At 35.2% G+C, this 22,227-nt stretch overlaps 1 protein-coding gene across 2 annotated transcripts in view; it reads left to right on the forward strand.

Annotated features, from left to right (window-relative positions):
• The window catches only part of DOC2B (double C2 domain beta), a 246,040-nt gene that overhangs the window by 69,630 nt on the left and 154,183 nt on the right, over positions 1-22,227 (forward strand). For both annotated transcript variants that reach the window (XM_072416382.1, XM_072416391.1), the window contains exon 2: positions 3,596-3,675. In XM_072416382.1, the coding sequence (XP_072272483.1) occupies positions 3,596-3,675 (80 nt within the window). The remainder of the gene's footprint in view (positions 1-3,595; positions 3,676-22,227) is intronic.

Consider the following 22,227-nt stretch of genomic DNA (forward strand, 5'->3'; position numbering starts at 1 on the left):
TAGCCTGTTGACACAACGTAGTGTGTTCTATTTACAGGTGGGCTTATGGCACATGGTATAGGGAATCCTTTGCTTGCACTTAATGTTATTATGTTCTTTAAAGTGCTGTGTTCTGCTATGGAATTAGTTCCTCTACTGTTTTCTAAAGTTCCTTAATTAAAATAGTGAGATTAGTTGTACTGTAAAAAAAAAAAACATAAAAAAATGGATGGCTTCTTGCTCCTTTAGGGAAATATTACAGGTTATGGAAGCACAGGACAAACTTGTGTTGATGTGTCAAGGTTGTCAGCAGGGTGTCATGATCACAACAATGGCGGCACAAAAGAAATATCCGTATTTTAAATGTGTACTTAATTTGTAGTAGTTTGGCCTGAGTTCAGCTTTAACACATGAATAAAACATTTGTGTGTGCATATGTTACATCTCTTTACACATCCGGTCATTTCCGCTTCTGTTATGTATCCATAGAAATGTACAAAAAGAAGCAATAAAGCTTATCATATCATCTTTTGACAAACATTACCCCAGTTCTTCATTGATGATCATTGTTTGTGGAAGTAATTTCCCAAGAATTGTTGTTACCTCTGAGCCAAATGTTAATAATTTAAACTCTGAATCAATCTTTCTGACAGTTTATTATGCAATGTATTGAAGCTTTTCCAAAAGGATGCATTTGATAAATATTTCAGGCTATTTGTTTTCTTCTGTTTGCTGATAAATTTGAATAAACAATATATAATGTTGGACAATAATGACTACAATTCCATGTCTGACACCCCTGCCCCTATTAAGGACCAATAAGTAATTTACATGTAGGTAATTTGTGGAAGTGATTGTAAAACCTCAGTCTGAGTGCCATAAGTAGTTCAAAGTTAGGTACCAGCTGGAAATAAGTTTATTGGTTTGAACAATGCTTAGAACGCAGTGCTTACTTATGTGATGTCGGAGGTGCTTCTGTTGGTAGGCATTAGGCATTCACAGCATTGAAATAATTTTCCTGACCTTTATGATTAAGTCCCTGGACAGAAATATGTCAGAAGATGGAGGTCTGTTTGTGAGGTGCCCTCTTCCATGTAGGTAGTGGCCCAACTCCATGTTTGTGTTTCAGACCAATCTGCATCCTTTCTAGTCTACATGCTCAGCAGGATTGCCAACTCATCTCCATAATTATTGTCAAACAGAAAATCGTGTATACAGGTTCAAAGGTAAATTAAATTCACTATCTCCTGCTTTTAATCAACCAGTAAACCTTTGCACTTTACATGTGCCAGTAATTAAAGAGTTAAAAATACAAACACTCACATCAAAACCACTCTACATCTTTCTTCCCCACCTTCCCATCACTATTATTCCAGTCATTATTTCATAGATTGAAAAAGACATACATCCAACAAGTTTAACCACGTTTGGAAATAAACCACTACAAACCAGCATATCCCACATAAAAGCATTAATGCAAAGTTGATCAAGAGGAAGGCAAAAGCACCCTTATAAACCTGGTTTAATTTGCTTCAACAAGGAGAATAATTCCTTCCTGATTCCATGAGGGAATTGGATGTCCCACGGATCAACAGTCTTTGTTATCTTTACTTTAAAATGTTTATAACCAGTTATATTCTGTGCTTCTCTAAGCAAATTGCGCTTTTTCCTAAAGCAATCTATAAAATGGACTACTTCCTGAGGTATCCTATTCCACATTTTCACAGAACTTTAGACACAAAGGGCCTGATTTATGAAAGCTCTCAAAGGCTGGAGAGGATGCACTTTCGTCAGTGCACCTAGCTGATCCAGCAAACCTGGAATGAATCTGGTCAAGGATTGTTAAAATTTGCTAAAAAATAGTAAATTACTTTAATGAAATTCATTCCAGGTTTGTTGGATCACCCAAATTAACTGACAAAAGTGTATTTTCTCCAACCTTAGTGTTAAAAAATCAGGCCCAAACAGTGCCCTCTTGTCCTTTGTAATGATTTTGATGTGAATAATCGAGAAGAGAGTTCTCTATATGGACCATTTATGTATCTATATAAGGTGATGATATCCTCCCTTATATGTCTCTTCTCGAGGGAGAATAGATTCAGTTCAGCTAATCTCTCCTCATAGCTGAGCTCCTCCATTCCTTTTATTAGTTTAGTTGCCCTTCTCTGCACTCTCTCAATTTCTTAAATATCCTTTTTGTGAACTGGTGCCCAAAACTGGACTGCATATTCCAGGTCAGGTCTGACCAAGGCTTTTTACAGAGGCGGGATTATGGCTCCATCTCTGCAGTCTATTCCTCTTTTAATACAAGAAAGTACTTTACTAGCTTTAGATATTGCAGCTTGGCATTGCATGCTATTATTAAGTCTTTGATCCACCAGAACCCCTGATCCTTTTCTATTTCTGACTCCCCCAAATGTATTCCCCCTAGACAGTATGAAGCATGCATGTTGTTAGTCCCCAAGTGCCTAACTACATTTATCTGTATTAAATGCCATTTGCCACTTGGCTGCCCAATCAAACAGTACATCCAGGTCTGCTTGTAGATTATAGACATCCTGTATAGACTTAATTCCATTCCAACACAGAAATGGTCCTTTTAATCCCAAACTCTATCATTTATAAAGATGTTAAACAGTAAAGGTCCCAACACTGAACTCTGAGGTACATCACTAAGCCTTGGACCATTCAGAGTATGAATTATTAATCACTACTCTTTATGCCAGTTCTCTTTTCATTTACAGATTGAATGTTCTAAACATATAGACGCTAATATACATAATAATCTTTGGTCCTGTGCTATATCAGATGCTTTTGCAAAGTTCAAGTATACTAAATCAACTTCTGCTCCAATGTCTACTTATCTCCTCATAAAAAATGAGTATATTTGTTTGACAACTTCTCTCTTTCTTGAATTCATGCTATTACCTAAAATATTATTTTCCAGCAAAACAAGTCTTCCATATAGTTCTTTATCAAACTTTCATGTGTCTTTCCAACTATAGAATTTAAACTTACTGGTCTGTAGTTACTTGGTAATGATCTTGCTTACTTTTTAAAGATAGAACCATATTGGCCTTTTCCCCAATCCACTGGTATCAAGGTCCCTAAAAATTAGAAACAGTGGCTTTGAAATACCTGAACCCAGCTCTTTGAGTACACGTGGATGTAATCCATCAGGTTCTAGTGCTTTATAAATCTTAATGTTGTCCATCAGTTTCTGTATCATATCAATTTTGAGCCATTTCAATGGTTCATTTAAGGCTTTAACATGGTAATTTAACAGCAACTACAAAAAGTCTTTTATTGTAGAGGAAAAGATCATGCTTGAGCATGGCTAGTTTGCTTATTAATAAGTGTTCAGTAGAGTAGTTATACCCCTATGGCCAGCGTGGTTCCTGCTGCCTTCTCCCAGATTGAAATAATCATGGTGATGGTAATGAAATCAGTAAGAAATATATAGAGCTACTTACTTGATGTTGCTATATACCTTTTTAGTTTCTTTACTAGAGTTTTTATATGATTACCCTCGTATGTTTCTGTTTATTGGCTGTTTTATTAGAAAATGAAATGGTGTGGGTCCAAAGATAACAGTATTTTTTCTTTTCTTTTCTAGCCACTCTAGGGACACTGGATTTTAGCTTGCTGTACGATCATGAAAATAATGCTTTGCACTGCACAATCAATAAAGCAAAGGTACGTTCCTGTCTGCTTTGCATGCAGCATCCATTGTAGGTACCTAGAACAAGATGTCCTTAATTAACCTCCACATAGTACTGTCCTCCTAATGTGATGTCCATTAGTATAATCTCCTCTAGCTTGATTCTTCTCGTGGGATACAGTTTTTTTATTGTCTTCATATGTCATATGCCTGTTTTCTTTTTTAGTAGATGCCTATTGCATGTATTTTTTTTAGTGTTCCTGCTTATATGCTTGCATTCAAATGCTTCCCCTAATAAAAGCTAGTAGTGATAATTTAAATGATGTAAAGCAAATACTATAGATAACCCATTTCCCATTCATAAAAAATGAATGTGTACAAAGTAGAATGCTAAGCAATAAACATATATTTATAATTTCCTGAAACAACTTCATTTAATCAGCTAATAATTATATAAAATATAAATAATACACTATAAATTCCAGAATTTAGAATATATAAGGCAGGGTGCACAGGTACATGCTTTATTTCAAAAATTGACCTGGCCCAGACTAGCATGCAGAAGGTGCATGCCAACACATTATATAGGTAAGTAACGAAATACAGGCTGTTAAAATGGTATGCAAATGTGTGCTTCTTAAAGGTCAAGACATCCTGCCCCGTTCCATATCTAGAGCATTCTTACTGGTCCTATCTGGAGGTACAGAGGTAGAAGAGAGAAAGAGTAAGCTCTACTTCTATAGGAAATCTACACATTTGTATGTAACCCTAGTTACCTGTAACAGTAGATCTGCTGATAATAGGTCCAATTCATTATGTATTTTAGGCTTAAGTATTTTTATCATATGCTAAGTTGGAGGTGCTAAGGTTTTGACAGGTTTACATGAATACAAGTACACGATACACAGAAGCTTGACATAACCTCAAAGTGTAGCTGAAGGTTGCTGTTACTGTTATTTTACCTGTTTATGAAAATAGGGAAACATTACAATTGTTCCAAAGTAATGTGTACTTGGTTTGCCTTTACTTTTTTTTACCAGTGGTAGCCAAATTAAGGAAAGGAAAGGAGTGAACAGCAGCTGAATATTCACCCATTTGTTCAATGTGCACCCTTTAACGTATGCTCCAGTATGCATAGCCAGATGGAATACATGGGGCTACTATGAGCTCAGAGAGAGGTCAAAGCTGAAATCTTAGATCAAAAGCTAACGTTCTGTGTTTTTTAAAAAAAGATAGCATTGGCAAGTAGTGACCGGAGGCTTTTTTTAAAAAGAGGATTGCATTTGAAAAAATAACATTTTTATTATATTTAGAAGGGTTGTCTACCCATCTATGTAAAGTAAAAATGTTGAGTTTAGGTACTCTTTTAGCAAATGTTGCTGATATCGGAATGTGATTAGTCTAGAGATGTGGCAACCATTAGTCTAAAAGCCTTGGCAACCATTATTTTAGATTGTATGATAAAACAAATCATTGCTTTTTAATTCTGTCTGTAAGCACAATGATACTATGATAGCTGTTTTAATTTTTTTTAAATGGACAACTCAGTGGGTAAGGAGTATGTTTGGTGATATTTGCTTTAGTTTCTTTGCTATAGGCTATGAGAATTAATTGAGCATGCAAGTGCAATGTAGCTTTTTCCAAGACATAATAAATCAGTTCTGCCTAAAGCACAAGTCACTCAGCCAGCATTTAAAATATTGCTGTATATTTTAACTTAACCACTTAACAGCTATTTAGTCATAATCAGAAAAGTCACTGTACCTTCATTAAGAGTTGGTAACCGTGAATATCCAGCACCCAATAGTGTGAATTTTTTCTGTACTTTCCATGGTAAAAAGTAATAGGAACAGATATTGGTATCTGCCAAATGCGTTGCTACACAAACATTTTTGAGCAGTACAACTGCTGTATTCTCTATGTGAGACTTTTTAATGTTATATAAATATTGGTTAGCAATTTTTCAGTTGCTAGAGAAAATGTTTAACATATTCACCATATACTCCATATAATACATCAACTATTGATTAGTTCTTTAAGAAACACATAGCTTTTAATTGCGTAAGTTTAAATAATGTACAGTAGATATTTATTAGCATAGTTAGATACCTTCAGTTACTGCTTTGCAGGGCGGTCTATTGCCTAGCTTATATCTGCAAAAAACTTTCATAGCACTTGATTCACATACTAACATTGGCTCAGTTTAGGAAAACATTGTTATTACTGTATATATGAGTCACTTGTTCTGAAACGATCTTTGTGCATTATTGTTAGCCACCAGTAGTGGGCACTGTGTCACAAACTGTTTTAGATGGCTAGCGTTTGTTACACACTTAAACTTTAGACACAGTGTCATCTAGTGACCCAAATGAACACCGAGCTTGTCGAAATAAAGCACCTAAACAATGGTTTCCTTTATTCATTTTTTAGGATTAGGGATGATCAGATGATTTTGGAAAAGTCTTTCACCAAGAAAAACAACAAATAGTAGGCAAAACGAAACTGGTTTTCTATTGAAGTCGATGGATACTGATTTTTTAACAGGTAACAAAGTCCATGAAGATGGTATTTCCACTAACTTTTTGGGGTGCGGTGGGGGAGGAATTCATAGGGAAACTGACTATATAGTTTAAAGTATGGAACAATACAGTGTCTTTTTTTTCCCTTGCTGGGAATGGGTAAGAGGTGCTTTATTCACCTGTATTTATTCCCCTGGATGAGAAGGCGGATATCTGGAGGTCCTCTTATTAAACAACCATTTAGGGTATAGGCTGTGGAGATGTGGCCCCCTCTGCTAAATGAAGGTTCCCCACCACCGCCAACAACAACTGATGGGTGAAGACAGGAGCCTGGTAGAGCCAGGAGTGAGGGTTGCACACTTCCTGTCCCCCTCCTTATCTGCCCCAAGCAAATTTGTAATAAAAAAATAAATACTAATACCTACAACAACAGGAATTCCAACCATGTTATTTAAATGATTTAACTTGTTACAATGTTTCCTCTAAACTGCACCAAGTAAGTGTCCCAAAATTATATAGTACAATAATGATTTTCTGAGTTGAGTGTTACATTTCAAAAAAAAAAAATTCAATTGAATTAGGACAAATCCTTTTGTTATTGGAAATACTGAAAATAATTAGTTTGTTGAAGGGGAAAACCTGAGGTTAGAGTAAACACAAATAAAATATTGACATTGAAACAAATTTGATTTGATGGTCTTTTATAAATCAGGACAATAATGTAAGCTCTAGTTTGAAATACATACCAACCAGCACATCTATCTGTGATCAGGTGTGGATTTGTTTTACTAAACAGCATAACAATTACAGAGTGTTGTTTGTACAGTGATTACTGTAATTATACACTATACTTTTTTCCCATTGTCTTTGTCATTTGTTTTATGTTTTCAATATACACAATTTATTTCTAATATTCTTTGGCTGCTAATACACTTTCAAAACATTTTTTTTAATTTGAATGTCTTTTAGCTTGTATTAAAAAATACCTTTGCTTAGAAATACAGTTTAATTATTACAAGTAACTGGTTTGTCTTATTTTAGGCTTTACTGAATTTTCACACCTTCTGCTCAGAGAAAGGTGTTACGAGTTTTGTTTCTTAAAATTTTGTTCACTCGCATTAAAAGCAGTATTTTATGAGCATTTTGTGATAAAATGTCTAGCCTTTACTGATAAAACTTTAGTAACAGTTTACAATTGATGTCACTCAGGTACAGCAGCCATGGATGGAAATTTATTGTGACAGAGGCACACAATAAAGATGTTTGCACAGATATATTCATATAATTATATGAATATCTTGTAAAGTACAAAGTTAATGCCCAAATAATAATCATCTTATTTCCTCCCCCTTTTTGTTCTCTGCCTTGCCGTTGCATCCTCTTCTTTCAAATACTTTTTTTTTCCCGTTTTTCATAGATTATGAAATAAATACATTACTTGCCTACCGTTACTGGTTACTCAAAAAACATAAAAATAAGATAACAGAGATCAAATCAGTATGTTTTATATTTATTAAAATGTGTAGACATTACTTGCACACTATGGTATTAACTTTTTGTGTTTTTTAATTTTTTTAACTTAACATTTTACAAAAAAAAAAAAAACATATCCCTGCTTGACACCAAAAATAGATGTATTTTAGGGCAATGGGTTACTGGGGTACATTCTACTAAAGAGCTTTACTAAGATATATTACCCTAAAGCTATGTCCAAATTATTTCCGGAGAACTATTTTCTCGACATCTGTATGTTTGTAGTAGCAGTGATCTTAATACTGCTGTTGGCTCTTGAACATAACTCACAAATAAGAGAGTTGCCTGTAGGTTACTATATAATTCAGCATCATTTTTCTCCTGGCATTTGCTGTCATGAATATTCTGTCTGTTGGGTTTCCCTCCTGGCTACTTGCCATTGTCCTGCTGGCTGTTATGTACAGTATGTGACCCTTCGACAACATGATACTGGTGAGAGTTCAACATGACATACTAGATCTAATAACATATCTATAATATGACATATAACTGTTATACAGCATTGGAATATAATTGGAAACAATGCAGCAGTGAACCATTAATGTTTACATGCAACTACTTTTTATAAATCCTATTTGTGCTGTTTTTCAAAATATAAAAGAAATCTGGATTTATCCTATTTTCATCCTGAGTCTTACACGATCCAGGTTTTTTTTTTTTTTACTCTATATTTTATAGTCTCTGTACATAGACGTTACCTCTCTTGTAGAAGTAACATGTCATTTTTAGGTCACTACCATTCCCTTATGAATATTTTTTATTACGGTCCAGCTGTCACTCTTGTTCTACCTAAAATAGTATAAAGTAAATGTTTTGTGAGTATTTTGGACTTCAAAAACAAGATTTAGTTGATACAAGATTAAACAGGCTATCGCCCATGGAATTAAATTTGAAGCACAAATGGATAAGGGATGCTAGGTTACTACACCTAGCAGTATTTCTCTCTTTTATAGGTAAGCACAGACTGAAATTATTGGGGCATGTTTCTTCAGGTGTGCACTAAATTGATATATATCTGTTACAGCAGGGAGATGGTTAAACCAAAATATTTCTTGTACTGGGAAATGTTGAACAGCACAATCAATGGCTCTTTAATTATTGACATTGCTTGGGCTGATCATAGATTACATTTCTCGGCTGTAACTGAATGCATGTTGTTTCATTTAATGTAACTAATTGTGTTCGTTCCCAGACTTGGCTAAGTAGATTCTCACAGAAAAAAATCACTTGGGAGCTGAAAACTGTGGGCTGCTTGTAACTTATTTTGCTTAATTTTAATTATATTTAAGTAAGACCTTTTTCTTAAAGTTTTGTTAGAATACTCCTCCAAATCATTAGACCATAAGAACTAATTAAGTACATTCTGCCTATTAAAATATTCTGGTGTAATGAGGCAATGTGAAGAGTTTTTGAACCATCTCACCCACTGGTAGTATGAAAAATAATTGCATTTTATCAGTGTTTGTGGAAAACTAATAGTTCTTGCCATTTTAAAGAGAGTTGCAAAGAAAAAAAGTGTTTTAGGAAAATGTGTAACAATAGCTGGATGATTCATTGAGGTTCATATCAGGTCTTGATTTACAAAAACCCATCTGTGCCCCTACTATTTTGAGTGTAATCTCTGGTCATTACAAACCAGATCAAAATACTAAATGCAACTAATTTTACTGAGCATGTATGAGTCTCTAACAAGAAAAAAAAGGTTAAATAACTGATCTTTTACCTGATGGAGCACTGCATGAGTAAAAAAAATCTTGCTTGATGGAGCACTGTATTAGTATAGGAATCTTACTTGATAGAGCAATGCATGCTTATAAAAATCTTACCTAATGCACCACTGCATAAATATTGTAATCTCTCTAGATGGAGTACAACATGAGTATAAATTTCTTGATGAAATATGAATATATAAAATCACTAGACGGAGTATCACATGTGTGTAGAAATCTTACTTGATGGCGTACTGCATGGGCATAGAATTCTTACTGAATGGGGCACTGGGGGAATAAAGAAACCTTACTAGATATAAGCCTCTTAAGGCTTCATCTAGTAGATTTCAATATTTTCACACTTATCACATGCAGTACATAAGTTCACAGATAGTATTTTATTAAACACTTTTAGGGTTTTGTACTGTTGCGGGGTAAATACTAAACTTGCTGTCATTTAGGTAGGGTGGACAAAGAGGATGTTGAGATTGTATTTAAATCAAATAGGATTTTTTCACACATGAAGAATACAATATGGCAGGTAAATAATCAATATGGAGCATACAGAAATATATAACATTCTGCATCTTTCTCGTGTATATATTCCCTGTTGAGCAGGTCTTAGAACCGGTTCAGTCCTTGCATAGTTTAATGAATATTAGAGTCAAGCATATAACAAGGTGGGCAGTTCACACCCTGAAACAAAACAGATAAAACATAAAAAACAATAGAATCAACTTTTAAACAAACTCCATGCCTGTGTAGGAGTTACATTGTCCTGGCCGGGCTAATCAAGATTGCCAAAGATCATTGCGAGAAAGGAGGAAGAAGAAGGTGGTGCAATGCAACATAACTGTGACAAGTGAGTATAGATGGGTTTGTTTCTGCTTTAAAGCCTGCTACCAACATGTTTAGGGCAAGCATGTGCTTTGGTCACACAGGATAATATCTTGGTTGCACAAAAGCACATAGTTACCTTTTCTTATCTACACCACTCCTCCTGTAAGCTGCTGGGAGCACTGAAAATACCCATTAGATGTATGTTTGAAAGAGTGGTGTCTTAATCCTCTTCTTTCATGTGATATTTTTGTAGTGTACATTGGAGGTACTGCTGGACCTTGTCGGTGGTGAGTAACTCTGTGGTGGCTTGATTCATGGAGAGTTCTTGAAGTAAGTACCTTCAAGCATGTAAAAGTGCATGAGAAGTGTTCCACATTAATAGAAGGTCTTTGAATCCTCAAAAACATGGGAGAGATATATATTGACATATAGTCATATACTGGAGGGCACACGACCAACAGATCTAACCCCAATAAAACCCTGAAAAAAGAAACAAAAATCCCCTTAAACAAGTTGATAATGGTTAATGTCTTATACTGATGATCTGAACCAGCTAGAGTTTCCTGGATATTTAAAGCATGAATGACAACTAGCATTGGCAAATAGCAAATGCACAATTACATATCTGCATGGTACTGAATATGAAGTGACAAAAACAGAGAGGGTTGCTGAAGAAATCATTGCAAAGCCCTCAGACTGTTGTGAACATGAAGATCAATGCAAGCCAAGCAATCAACCTTATTGAATGCTGTGAGCAGCATTGAGTCAACCTGCAAAGGCTTTGAGGATGAGGTTTTAAACAACATTGCAGAACTGGGAAATACTAATACATTGTTAATTTGTATGGATGCTGCAATGTGCTAATACGGAGGTTGTGTTTAACTGCACATTCCCAATCTGATTGGCGAAGTAAAAGCTGGGAGGTCACTGCTAACTGAACCAGAATAAATAGCTAGTGCAACATTTCTGTCACAAGTTCAAGTGAATGTCCTTCTCGTACAACATCCTATCTAGTCTAATCTAAAACATGAAACAGTTTTTTTTAAAACAAAAGAACATTGGACTTCACTGTTATTTGAATGGAAAAAGTAATTTTGAATAGAAAAAAAAAATATTTGAACAGACAAAAAATATATTTTCACAGCAAGCAAAATGACAACCGTAAGAAATATAAAACCACTGAGCAAAAGAATATTGTTACAGCTTTTGAGAAGCATTTTGTGACATACTGATGATCCCATAACCATTGGGTTAATGAACATTGATGCCAGTATGCTGAACATTGTAAGATCTAATAGCAACTTGGTCGTTTAGGCTGCTGATTATGGTTATAATTAGCATATTCTTTACTGTAAGAAGACAGTAATGAAATAATAGACAGCTACTCCCAGTCATTAGTAAGAATGTGCATGCAAAATGCCAGCTATTAGCACCCAAATGAACCAAGTGCATTATGCAGGTATCTGTGTGGATCATTAACCACAGCACTTTCATTCATAAATGTTACAGATGCTATGGAAATTTCCCATTAAGCCTGTGCCACATCTGCTTAGGGATTGTTGAAGTTATGATTTTAGAAAAAGAAAGTTTAATGTTCCTTCAATAACATATTGTTTTTTTATGTACAACTACTTTGCATTTGTTTTATTCATGTGAAAGGGATGGCCAATGTCTTATGTTGACCAGCTTACATATGCGGCTTATAAAGTTATTTATGATTTCTCCTATTTTTTAAAAGTACAGATAACCATAATATTAGTGCCAATCCAGAGGATTTTACAAAAATAATGCCTTTTCTAATTTGCATGTATGGAAAAGGCTAAATATAGAATGGAGAGTAAATGTAATAGTTACCAACCATACCAAGAGAGAAATGAGAGTGAGCCTAATACACCATGCAAAATCCTGCATATATAACTTTAACTCCTGTTAAGTTATATATACATAAATACAAATAAACCAAGTAAGATTCAGTAAAACAGGGTTTTATTAATTGCAAAAAAATTATTGTATGAAATCTGGTATTGTACAGAAACCATTCAACATGGTGGATGATCATTACATGAAAAAGTAAAATAATCACAAAATATGTTTATAGACCACCACCTTACTGTAAATTCCTGATTACACATTAGGTTAAGAACTTTAAAAAAAAAAGTGAAAAAGTGGTTCCTGACTTTGCCTCCCATTTGTCAAGGAGAGAGACAAGTTTTGAGAGAGCATGTAAGGCAAGCCTAGCATAAATTCCAATGCATCAAAGTTTTTAGCATGTATGTCGGGCCAAGCCAAGCGCAACTCCCAAAACATAGGAAGGTATGGTTGATAAGGCTGTTGATATGAATAAGACTGTTTAAGGGACAATAACATTTTAAGAAAGGTTGAGGGGACCTAACATAAGGCCAGCTTAATAGGGAGAGTTTGGAACAGTAAATACATTTTAAGTAATATATATATATATTAAAAAAAATGAATTGGATAATAAACTAAAAAGAAAGAATGTTCATAGTTTTCATATTAAAGTTTCAAAAATACAACAATATATAGACCTATAACTTTGCTTTTGTGTTGTACGTATTTGTATTTCTGAAAAACATTGTAGGTTTGAGACAGATGTCTAATAAGTTTCCTAATGAAAATGTCTCTGTGCTGCTCAATTGATGTCAATACACTCGCTGTGGTATATGAATACCACTTGTTTGGGGAGCTCTGCAGATGTTGATTAAACTTTGCTAAATAAATGAAGCAGATGTTGTGTATTATGTCAATACAAAAATATTTTGGTATTCTACATTTGATTAGAATATATGCATTGTTTAGTCAGGTTTGTGGAACCACTAAGGTGCTATACACAAATTAGCATGGTAGAAAAAGGAAGCAGAAACAACCTTTGCTTATTGTTGATGGACATTGGAAGGGATATTACATGACATTTAATTTGAAAGGAAATATTAGCAGCACATCTGTCCCATGTGTCTCCACTAAAAATCTATACACAGGTACCTAATAACTATTACACAACATGGTATTGCATTGGTAAACAATAGTAAACATAAAATGAAGACTGCTGAACGCTGCACTCCTGTCGGACAGCTAAATACATACAGTTTAAATATATATTGGAAAATTGCTTTACCTTCCAAGAGAACTGTAAGACTTCTTAACTAATAACACTTCCTGACAGCAAATGGAGGGTCCTTGACCTTACTTTGATCCATAGTATATACACAGGACAGCTTGGTCTGTAAAACTGGCATAATAAAGATATGAAAAAAAAATTACAACAAAGGAGCAATAAAAATACCGAGACTATTGCTTTACAACGGAAGGTATTCCTATTAACAAAAAGCTTCCAGTCCTCTTACACTGAAAACAATACAGGCTAACTGGTTTATTTTAATGATCATTCTCTTTCCCCTGTGCAGATTGCTGAAAGCAAATATAAAGTCAGATGAAAGTATTGATACCTGTAATGTTTAAAACACATTTGGGGAACTACTCTAGGTTGTAAAGCTGTTAGAATTGTGGCGAATCATGTGCATTATACTTACCTTCATTCCCTTATCAAAACTTCATGAATTAAACAGTATAAAGTATTGTTTTCCTAGAATGTATCTCAGAAGACAGCCTGTAGTCACAAATGTCCCTAAAGAGTAAGTCTAAAAGCTTGCATTACATTGGTAGAGGAAACATGCAAGGTGTTGTTATTTATCATTAAACTATTTGGTATCGGAAGAAGAGAAAAATCAACAAACCTATCTTTTATTAATCTCTACATGCTTACAAACTAGGAATAGAATAAATATTTTGGCCAATGTATGTTTATTCCTCTCTGCTGCTAAGCTCCAGCAGGCCTAGACTTTGTAGTGGGACTGGGAAGAGTTATTGTGTAGTATAGCTCACTGACCAAGAGGATATTACAGGATATTACATAAGTTTTTTTGTATCTTTTTTAGTTTTTATTGTAGACTGGGTTGATTAGAGCATTTCCGTTTGTTTAACAGAATTGCAGTATTTAGAGCATGGTTATTTCAAATATCTATATCTCAGTATTTGCAGAAAGATAATAACCTTGTATAAACGGGATTTGAATAGTCAATAAAATAAGTAAAATCATACCACAAAATGGATTTTCTGGTTTATGTACCTTGGAATGTTCAATAGTTTTCTGTCAAAGACTCTCTTTATGATCCTGACTATAGCTTAGATGTTTTATTAGCAGCAGGAGTCAGTAGGTGCATTGCATGTAATGTTCCCAGAAGTCAGGCTTAACTCAGGCAGCAGATCTGTAAGGAAAAAACAGGGTTTTTTTTTTACAGCAAGCTTGTTTATTATTCATTTCTAAATCTGACTCTCCTGCTGACCAGACATCAAAAGCCCTGATCGTGTGTAAATGCTAAAACTCAATGGAACAATCAGAACAACTAGCCAAAGTTTATTTGTGAACCATGCCAGACATTGCAGTCTATTTAGAATCAGAGTAAGTCATTTTAATTCATTCATATCTCTGTGCTCAGTAGGTATATTTCAGTAAAGCCCTCGTAGATTTAGTAGTGTAGTGTTAGACTGATGTCTCCTGGCCTCACTACAGGAGTCAGATCTACTGCAACTCTTAAGGTTGCCAACTGTGTAGAAAATCCATCATCACATCAAACCCTGAGCTTCCTGATATCCCCAGCTTCTTAAGATAATGCAGAAATAGCAGCAGGGCTAATTGCTAACAGCACAAAAATTAATGCAGTGAGCAGGGGAAAAAAAAGATGACATTATCGCTGCACAAAGGATGGCTTTATCTCATGTTATGCCCTATCTTGTGCTCTATTATCTTCTGTCTAAAAAATAATGCACTTGCTAAATAAAACAATTACCGTGCTATAAAAAATACCTTTTTTTATTATTTGTTTTTAAAATGAAGGTTATATACAGACCAGAAGTAAGGTTGTGGTGCAGCTTTCACTTCCTTACACCACTAAACGTATCCCCTAGATGAGATGTTAGTGTGGCATCCTACCTGTGACAACGTATTGAAAATGAATAAGGGTTGATGTCAGTGGTTCAGTACCACTCGCTGTAAAATGTGCAAATGCTGGTTCTTTAAAAACCAGTGCAGAGGTGTGTACACAAGGTGCCATTTCTGGGAGCAGCACAGAAACCACTGTTCCTGAAGCAAGTCTGAACAAACTAGCCAAATAAATTTTTGTGCTTAAAGCTTTATAAATTGATCCTTTAGATCAGGGGTCAGCAAACGTTTTTGGCTACTAGGCCATTTTAGGAGGTCAAGAATGCACACTGGGCCAGACTCTCTCTCGAGTCCGGCTCCGATGGCTCTGCTCCCCTCTCCTCCACAATGCATACAGAAGAGAGGGAACACCCCTGAAAGGAAATCCCCCTCCTCCTCAATGCATATGGAGATGAGGGAACGCCCCTGAAAATAAAATCCCTCTCCTCCGCAATGCATACAGAGGAGAGGGAACGCCCCTGAAAATAAAATCCTTCTCCTCCGCAATGCATACGGAGTAGGGGGAATGACCCCTTACCCCCGCATGCGGCCCCGGAGCTGCAGGTTGCCGACCCCTGCCGGCCGGGATTAGGCCGGATCGACCAGGACTACTGGACTAGGGATGAGCGAGGATGCCTCTGGCAGTCCCGTGAAAATTTCCTTGAACTTCCAACGGTTCTATGAAATTTCGGCGAACCGATTTCGCGAAACCATCGGAAGAGGAAATAAAAAACAGGAGGATTCCCAGAGCTGCATTCAATCCTGAGAATGCTGTTTGTGATCCCCTGGGCACTAGAGGTAATTAACCTCTCGTGCCCCGGGGATTGCACATTTTTCTCAATGAATGCAGCCACAGCTGCAATCATTAGGAAGATGTATCTGTAACAAATGTATCATTTGTAAGAGATACTTATATTACAATGTTAGGAGGTTCTCCTGTGCTGGGCATCTTCTCAATGGTTACAGCTGTGGCTGCATTCATTGAAAAGAGTGTTCAATCCCCGTGGCACTAGAGGTTAATTACCCTCAAGTGCCCAGGGATCGCAGAGGATTTCCTCCTGTTCGGTGAGAGCTCGACCTCTCGGCGAATCACAGGGCCGTTCTTGCTTACATTTTCAGTAAGTGAGAAAGGCCAGATTCACCGTGAGATCCAATTTAATATTCTCTAGATATGGGGAAGGTTAAAACATGAGAACATGTATCTGGATGTTAGGAACATGTACAGGAAAGGTGAAAAAGGCACCAGGAAAGCTACAGCTAATTGCTTTACTTTAAAATGAATGTCTTGTAATATTTTTGTCTCCTAAGAACTCTGGCAGTTGTATGTTAATTCATCATAGTTTGTGTTTATCTATTTATCCATATGAAAGGACAAAAATAAAACAATATAAATAACTTGATTGTTCTTGTTAGTTTGGCAGCAGTTTGTTTTTAATGCCACATCACATAAATTTACCTAAAAATAACAGTCATGACAGGCTGTTTGCAAGTGTTTTACAACTCCATATGTTACTGAAAAAGTCTGTGTTTAAATAACAGTTCTACAGTTCTACAGTTCTAACTATAAAAAAATAAAACTACAGTTAAAATAGAAATTAAAATAAATTATAAAATGAATAATGAAAATGTTAAAGATGGTTTACATTTAACAAGTTGTAAAGCAATCAGATAAAATAGTTTTAAAGAATATTCTGTTTTATTAGTCCTGTCTGTCACTAAACAAGGACAGCTATCACAAATCTTTGGGGTATGATCATTAACCATTTTGACAACAATGTCTTAGGTTCTCTTTACTGTGAACATCATGGCAAAAGGTAAAAAATACATTATTTAAACATTGCTGCAGTACATGCACATTTTCCCATGTTGTATCCCTAAAACACATTGCAAGTACTAAAAAATACCTGTATATATTTGGCAGGGTATTTTTGGTCTGAATTCTAAACTACATGTTTTCAGGCTTAGCTAACGGATTTCTGATGGATTACAATGAACATAGACTTCTCCAATTCCCCCCCAACTCATCTCCACAACTACTCCTTGGCCCTGATTAATCAAAGTTCTCCAAGGCTGGAGAGAATACACAACCTCCACATCAGTGAAGCTGGGTGATCCAGCAAACCTGAGATGGATCTGGTCCAGGATTGAAAACATTTGCTAACAAATACCTAATGACTTTTAGGAAATCCATTCCAGGTTTGCTGGATTGCCCAGCTTCACTGATGCAAGTGTATTCTGTCCAGTCTTGGAGAACTTTAGTAAATAAGGGTCCTTGTGTCAGAGCATGGAAAGTTATCAGATCACTGAATTTGTAGACAAATTACCACTTACAAACACTCTTAAAAAAACTTGACAGGGATTTTAACACTTATATCTGCCATATCTAAAATATAAAACACAATATAGGCTATACATATTACATACATATATTACTTACATATTGAGCATTTTCATTTTTACCTAACCACATATAGGTTTTTTTTTACAAGATGGGCTTCAAAACGAACATAATTTGTCAAAATACACAAAACATGTGTATAGAGTTTCTATTAATGAACAATAGTCACTTCTGCTCATTCTGCTTGTGCAGAGCAACTGACCTTGTATCCACCCCCTATAGTTTTCTGTAACCTGACAGCCTTCTGGGTCCCTCCTGCCAGTTCTGGCAGTCTGTAATTGGTAAAGCTTCTGGGTCCCTCCTACAGCTCTTCTTTCTGCATAGGCTTACACACACATTTTACTGCTACATTTACAAGGTAATATCTAGGTTTGGTGACTGGTTGCTTTACCTTCTGATCTCTGGCAAGCTGCTTTACCTACAAATAATGTTACATGATTATAACATATATGGCTGGCTTTATCTTGGCATCTCATGTTAAAAGATCAGACCTTGTTCTACCAAAAATCCAATATTTCTAATAACTAAGCAAGAGTATGTATCACAAATCTTTAATTTTGAAGTTATGTTAGGGTTGCCATCTGGCTGGTATTTTACTGGCTTGACTAATAAAAATGGAACTCATTGCCAATGTTGTTAACAGGAAAAGTACATAATGCTACTATCACCACAATGGCCATGAAACACCAGTGGTATGTAATACTTTATGCAGTTAGCGATTTTTGGTTAGTATAGTTTCAAAGAACTTGTAATAACAGGTCCTAAGAAAGATGTGAAGGGGATATTAGCAGGTAAAGTTCCAGAAACAAGTGCATGCTTGTAAACACCTTATTTATGAAGGATAGGTTAGGATCAGTCAACGTATTTGCTTTTCTTTGTTTCCATTTACATATACATCATGAATCCCACATGTTTATGAAATGATAAAAGGTAGTAGGTTTTTTGTTCTGGCTTCTAATAATTATTAGACATTAATATGTTCATTTTAGTGGACCTATTCTCAACCTGAAAGGCCTTTCAAAAGATAATATTCATCTGTGTGTGAAGAATTAGCTTTTCTTATGCACTGACAATTTGCAAGCACAAAAAGAACTTTGAACTCAGTGGGTGGCAGATCTCATAGTTCATCTATTTGAAAAGATGACACTGATGAGTACATATTGCATGAAGAGGAAAGAAAATTCTGAAAAAGTATATTTTGCGAGTAATATATATAAAGTTACCCAGCAAAGAGAAAGTGAAGCCAACCTAATTGACCGATATTTTATATGCTAATTTACATTGCTGTACACAACTTTTGAACCAGTCATAGGAAGAGAAGTAGTAGCGCTCTATATTTGTCATATGGTTATCAATGCTGAATCATCTGAATATAAAAATATTATAATTGTGTTTGTGTTGTGCTAGAAACCAGAAAAAAAGTTTCTAGGTATTTCAGTGCACAATCAATGTGCAGTGTTTGTGACAAACCTGACACCTAGAGGCATTGCATGCAGGCAGGGCATAAACGAATTGCATGTAACAAATGCCTGTAAAGCACTGCATGTAGCAGAGAAGCATGTAGCACCTTAATCAAGTACGTTTCCTTGGATGCAATGCATTGATGTGACTAAATGTATAATCTTCATTATTGTTAGCTTCACCTGTTGCTGCTATGTTTTAGTGCCTGGTTTCTAATTATGGTTTCTGTTTAGCAATTCTTCAGCAATGTTTTGTCATTTTAACCACAAATAATTAGGACAAATGTATGCATGGTTTCCACTACAAACTGCTACTTGACCCCCCTTGTTGCCTTTGTCCTATTGTCAGTCAATTTTTCATTTGTTATAGTATGTACATATTTCTTTTATGAATAAATTGGCATGGTTTTTATTTCTTTTGTTTTTTTAATAGTCTGACATTTGCTTAAAAGGCTGATTTGCTGCCACTATTCTATAGAACTCCTATGTCCATTTGCAGTAGTGTTATAGGTTTGTTGTCATTGTGCTGTGCTGCCTGATCTTAGAACTATTGTATACAAACACACTTCCACTTCCTGTCCAAACTGGTTGTCAATTAGTTGTCCAGCTGAATTGCATACTCATTCTAAGTATGCACTCATTCTAAGTCACGCACTCTTAGAAACGACCAGATGTTGTGTTTTTGCTCAACTTAACTTTGCTCCTTAAATGCTGGAGTGTATGCATAATTTAGGTGTTTACACAATTCAAATAGTATTAGTTTATAAAACTTCCAGAGACAAATACACTTTGTGGCAAACATATTTTATTTCTTTTACAGCCTTTCAGGGTGTTCTTGTAGTTTAAATGCCATTTTAGACATTAGCCCACTATATATTGACTTACTCAACTCAGCTTGGTACAGGAAGCACATAAAGGTGGTTTCCTCCTTTAACCAGAGGCAATATCCTCCACGAATGTTGCTTTGAGCCAAGCCCATGACATCAGAAATCATAGGAAGAAATAGGCAATCTTTTCAATTTGAAGCATGTTAAGCAATATGCCAAAAAAAACCACTCTTTGCCTATTTCTTCCTAAAATTTTTCTTTTATATATATATATATATATATATATATGTACACACATAAATGCATACATACATAAATGCATGTACGTACAAACATGCACATGAGCACAAATGAGTGCACATGAAGCAAAACAAACATGAAGCAAAATACACGTAAAAAGAAAAATCACCCGAATGAGAAACCTTCTCTTCAAAAGCCGGTGCGTTTTTCAACTTATTGAACACAGTTCATGCACACATAACGGGTCCGCATTGGCGCACAATAATGTGCAGCAAACAACTAAGTTATAAGAAGACATATGTGCTGTTTTTAGCTTTTCAACAATTCATGGAAAGGAACTGTGTAAGAAACATGCTGAAATCATTTTTCAATCTGCGTGTACAGTGCCGTTTCATACAATAAGGGGAACCTAGTTAGTATACCAGCCAGTGAATAGATGGTACATTTCACTTGTGCAGTAAGCTTCTATATCAACGTTATTTCCAGCTGAGCTCTCCATTGTGCTGAAACTTTGATTCTGTTATGTTTAAGCCATTGGATACTTAGTTAAATATTTATCTAGTTGAAAGTTCATACTTTTAGTTTTGGCTAGGAGAGGATTAAGAAAATCTTTGTCAGAAACACAAACACAGCTAAAAGCACAGTTTTTAAAATAGTAGTAGGAGGCTAAAACCCCTGGTTTGTTCTTCTGTCTGTGTGTCTGTTATGCGTGGATATCAGTAAAAACTTGTTAGGGTTTCCCATTTTTCCTACTTGATCCACAATGGACATAACATTATGTGTTAGCCACATAAGACACAAAGTAAACAGGGTGAACAACTAAACTGCAATAAATGTTTTCCCCTTCCATTATGGCAGCCAAGGCTTTTAGTCAAGAACTACTGTAGAATGGGAAAAGTCCAACAGTGAAGTGAAGAGAAGGATTACTCATACTTCATTACTCATTAAATAGTCCTGGTAATATTAAAGGTGATTGTACATTTATTGTGTATGTGAGTTTTATTCAAATTTTTCTTAGTCACTGAAAGTGATACTTTGTATTGTTCTGGAATCCTGAACTGTTGTGCATACAAAGTAAGTTAGCATTAAAGCTTCTCTGTCTTGTATATTTTAGATATGTTTATTTTATCACTTTTTATCACTATACAAACCTTACTACTTTTACACATTTTTTTGCTGCAGTGCATCTGCTTTTATTAAATGGAAAATAAATATGAATACATAACACCCTCACATGAGACGGCACATATAACAGGGTATGTCTGTGACCACTGACCTGTCAGACTGTTGTGCTGATGCTATCAACATCAGCCTTACAAAGGACATTTAAATGGAATATTGACAAAGTGGCTTGTTTAGCTCACAGAATGTTTAATCCCTTTCCCTTTATCTTCATAATCAAATATGTCAGTTGTGCCTCCAGTAGCCAGATTAATTTATGCCCACTTTAATATCTTTAATTACTCTAGTAAATCTCCTCTTCCCAGGAGAAAATACAGAATTACCAAAATGAATAATAGTACTGTCTTGAGAATTGAAAGTATTAGATTTCACTGCATGTTTAACACCTGTTGTATTTTATGCACAGAATATCAAGACTTTGATTCAATAAAGGAAAAAATATTACCTGCTTAAAGGTATGAGAACATGGAGTGATTTCATGTAAGACCAAAGCACAGTTACAGAGACTTATGTATTAATGCTAAAGATAATTCCCTTACTACTAGGTTTTAAGATAATTTTGTGAGGTATTAGAATGACACACACATTTCCAAAACCATAGAATGCCATGTAGCCTTGTATTTTGTTCCTTACTGTTAAACAATTTTAGGAATGTTTTACCACAAATTATTGTGCTTCAATGTTTGGAGTAACTTACCAAGCTTGTGCAGAGTGAACATTCTCTAGTGAACCAAATTTTCTATGCGTGTAGTCATTCTGAAATACTGCAATAAACCAACATGAATTAGAAGTTTTAACAAATTGTCTCTAAACTCAAATAATATAAGAAGTATCATAACACAATGTGCTACTTAAATAATTTAAGTCAAGCATCACATTTTGT

The sequence above is a fragment of the Pyxicephalus adspersus genome, chromosome 1 (assembly GCF_032062135.1).
Source record: "Pyxicephalus adspersus chromosome 1, UCB_Pads_2.0, whole genome shotgun sequence".
In the NCBI taxonomy this organism is placed as follows: domain Eukaryota; kingdom Metazoa; phylum Chordata; class Amphibia; order Anura; family Pyxicephalidae; genus Pyxicephalus; species Pyxicephalus adspersus.